The sequence below is a fragment of the Manacus vitellinus genome, unplaced genomic scaffold (genome assembly GCF_001715985.3).
Source record: "Manacus vitellinus isolate BGI_N305 unplaced genomic scaffold, ASM171598v3 scaffold_103_pilon, whole genome shotgun sequence".
In the NCBI taxonomy this organism is placed as follows: Eukaryota; Metazoa; Chordata; class Aves; order Passeriformes; family Pipridae; genus Manacus; species Manacus vitellinus.
This window is the reverse complement of record NW_021938814.1, coordinates 643080-646842: the sequence shown is the minus strand read 5'-3', so window position 1 is coordinate 646842 and position 3763 is coordinate 643080. Positions and strand designations below refer to the sequence as shown.

The window sequence follows — 3763 nt, the reverse complement described above, 5'->3', positions numbered from 1 at the left end:
CCTGAGGCTGCAGTAACTGAAAACACAAGCTGGCAATTTGATTATTGGGTCTGAAATCATCATGAGTTGGGAGGTCAAGCCATTTAGCAATGATTCAGTCTGTGTTCTGTGCAGCTGCAAAATTGCCTGACAAAGAGAAATTAGTAAATGTTTAATTGATTGCAGAAATAATTTTCTATAGAGTAAAATGTTCTCAAGGATGTTGTGTAGTGGCTTGACCTCGGGTCTGGTGTTATTTGTATTTTTGTTGCACGTGGGAGTAAAAGAAAAAAAGAAATTTGCCCTCCTGGAATGTCTTATGGTGATTTTCCACCAGCAATTAGAGGGAATGACTGGTCATTGACTGGGAGAAGAAAGTTCAGCCAGAAGAAGCCCCATAAAGCAAACCTCAAAAATATTTAAGAAACAATGAGTCCAAGAGCTAAGAAATAGAAGGTTGTAGGAAAGGGGATTTTTAATAATCCTCTCCTCCCTGGTTGCATTTTTAATTTTTTAGCCTCTCTTTGTTTTACCCAAGCCCAGAGACACCTCGGTGACTTAATCATAAAGTGCTTTGAAGTCTGGGCAGAACGTCCAGCGTGGGCTGGGTTGAGCTGACGGGGAATGCACATGTTTTCAGAGAGCAGGAGATTTGTTTGCCAGTAAAGCACAAGAAATGAGTGCCCTGGAACTTCCCCACCTACACATCAGCCCCTGCTCTCCCTCCCTGACAAACTCCCTATAGGGAGTCTCTGTCCTTTCAGGGGGGTCCTGTGGTGTCCCTGTCCTTGGGGGGATCACTGTGGGATCCTTGTGCTGGCACTGGGGTCCCTGGTCTCACGTGGGGGGTCCCTCTACTTGTAGGGCTTCATTGCTGCTTCCTCATTCTTGCAGAGGGTCTAAACCCACTGTAGGGTGTCCTTGTCCTCGTATGGGCTCCCTGTCCCTGGAGAAGCATCCCTGCCCTCTGAGGGGGCCCACAGGGGACTCCAGCAGATGAAGGGAGCAGGGTGTGCCTCCCACAGGGAACCACATCCCAGGGCATGGCCCTCCTGGGGACAGCCAGGATGGAAGGGGACAAGGAGCCAGCTGAAAACTCTGGTCTGTGGGACTCCTGGGCAGCCCCAACACAGACCAACAGCTGCTGCAGTCTGGAAAATCCCACACAGCCAGATGGAAGGGGCAGTGGAGTGGGACAGGCAGGAGGAGGTCACTGTGAGGAGAGCAAGGAGGAATTAGCAGGAGGTGAGATCTGCAGAGAATGAAATGCTGAACGTGGCACTGTCAGGCTGCTGCCAGGGGTAAAATATCCCCTTCCTCTCTTTGGGCAAGAGACTGGAGGGGACCTGTCTGTAAGTGGAAGAAATCAGCCCCAGAATCCCAGAATGGTCTGGGTTGGAAGGGACCTTAAAGCTCATCCAGTTCCACTGCCCTGCCATGGGCAGGGACACCTTCTACTAGCCCAGATTGCTCCAAGCCCCATCCAACCTGGCCTTGGACACTTCCAGGGATCCAGGGGCAGCCACAGCTCCTCTGGGCAACCTGTACCAGGGCCTCATCACCCTCACAGCCAGGAATTCCTTCCCAATATCCCATCTAACCCTGCCCTCTGGTAATGGGAAGCCATTTCCCCTTGTCCTATCCCTCCATGCCCTTGTCAAAAGTCCCTCATCCTAGAAAGAGGATCTCATTCCTATGGCAAGAGCCAGCTCAGACCTGGAGCATCACTCAGCCTGAAAACAGTTCTAGAAGGGCTCAGCATCTTCATGGGCTTGCTGTCCCTCTCTCTCAAGTCAAAAAGTCACACTCTGTCACTTGGGGAAGTTGCCATCCCATCCCTGCCCCCTGGGGAAGTGCCAGGGGCTGGACCACCTGAGCACAGCCCTCTGCATCAGCTCCTGCCTTTCCATCCCTGTGGAATTGCTGCTGCTGTGGGACAGTGGCAGCAGCTGGGCTGGAAGGAGTTGGCAGCTCTCCCTGCAGACAGGGACTAACCCCGGGGGGCTGCAGGAACCTGTCACGCTCCAGTCTCACCTGTTCTTAAAAGCTTAAGGTGGAGAACATTTCCCACCTTCCTACAGAGTTTTCCCTGCTCAAGGATTCTTTATGCATCCAATTTCCTGTCCATTCCCTCTCTGTTATATCCCAGTAGGTTCCTTAAGGCATTGAGCTTATTGAGCTTAGAATCATGGAATGGTTTGGGTTGGAAGGGACCTTAAAGACCATCTCATTCCAACCCCCTGACATGGGCAGGGACACCTCACACTATCCCAGGTTGCTCCAAGCCCTGTCCAACCTGGCCTTGAACACTTCCAGCAATGAGGCTCCTACAGTCCCACAGGCAAAACTGGGCTTTGTTGGATGGTACCCAAGGGATTTGGTGCTTGCTTGGCTCCTAGTGTTGCTATGTTCCCAAACCTGAATCTCCTCTTCCCAACAGGAAGAAGACTCCAGTGGGATACGGGATCCTGAGGACGTACTTTGCCGCCGTGCCTTCGCTGCCCGTTCTCGTCTGGGTGAACCTCCACGCCGGGGGTCAGGTTTTCCAGTTCCCACCAGAGCAGTCCATCACTGAAGTGAACATCTTGTCTTGGCTGGAGAAGCTCCAAGCAGGACTGGAGACTCCCAGCTGTAAGTGGACACAGGTTTATAACGTTCCTAAGCACACACTGTGAGCTCCAGTCTGTTTATGAGAAGACACTACATGCAATAAATTGTCTGCCCTGGAATTTAATGATGGAAAAACTAGCTCTGCTAGCTAGGGCTGGAGAAGTACAAATAGTTCAGCCAGGAGACAATACCCACACTCACAAGTTTGCTCTGGGACTGTTTAATGTTCAGAGCCAAACGTGAATACTTGGGAATCAACATCTTTTCCCTGTGAAAATCCCCAAACGTGGCTGTGCTCTCCTGTTGCTCCAAACAGACCTGAAGCAGAGCTTGCTATTAAAACATCTCCTGACTCCCAGTTGTCAGTGTAAGAAACAGCTGATCTTCAGGCACCTTCCAGCAATTTTTTTTTTGGATAGGAGAGGATAAGGAAGCTGGTGTCTTGCTGTGGTCTTTGGGACATAAATGGTTGGCACGTTCTGTGAAGCTTTTCACTGCCTTGATCAGCCTGAGGAAGCTTTGGAGGAAGGCAGCATGGATATGCCTTCCTTGACAAAGCTGGAGAGGGACTTTGGACAAAGGCCTGGAGGGACAGGACAAGGGAGAATGGCTTCCCATTGAGAGAGGCCAGGGTTAGATGGGACACTGGGAAGGAATTCCTGGCTGTGAGGGTGATGAGGCCCTGGCACAGGTTGCCCAGAGAAGCTGTGGCTGACCCATCCCTGGAATTACTCAAGGGCAGGTTGGATGGGGCTTCGAGCAACCTGGGCTAGTGGGAGGTGTCCCTGCCTATGGCAGGGGGTCAGAACTGGATGGACTTTAATGTCCCTTCCAACCCAAACCATTCTAGGACTCTGTGATTCTTATGTGTTATGAGTAACCACAAAATGCTACAGGGATCTTGGGAATTGCTGGCTGCCAGCCTGCTCCAGGCTCTGGAAAGGCTGTGAGGTGACTCCACTTATATTTAAATATTTTAAAATGAGTCTTTCAGAGCAAATGTTTCCAAATGCTGGCGTCAACTTGGTGGGGTAGGGTGTGTAGGCTGTTGCTGGAGCTGAAGACACCATGCTGATCTAGTTCTCCTGTGAGAACCCCATGAGCCAGCCCTCCTCCCACTCCTTTTTCCATTGCCACTGCTGAGGACACCTGGCTGACATGTAGGTCTCTAGGT

The 3763-nt window shown here is 51.2% G+C and overlaps 1 protein-coding gene across 1 annotated transcript in view; it reads left to right on the top strand.

The window, feature by feature from the left end:
• The window catches only part of TXNDC16 (thioredoxin domain containing 16), a 30132-nt gene extending 27478 nt beyond the window's left edge, over positions 1–2654 (top strand). Inside the window, exon 16 of the mRNA XM_029963626.1 lies at positions 2420–2654. Within this exon, the coding sequence (XP_029819486.1) occupies positions 2420–2654 (235 nt within the window). The remainder of the gene's footprint in view (positions 1–2419) is intronic.
• Positions 2655–3763: the final 1109 nt, after the last annotated feature.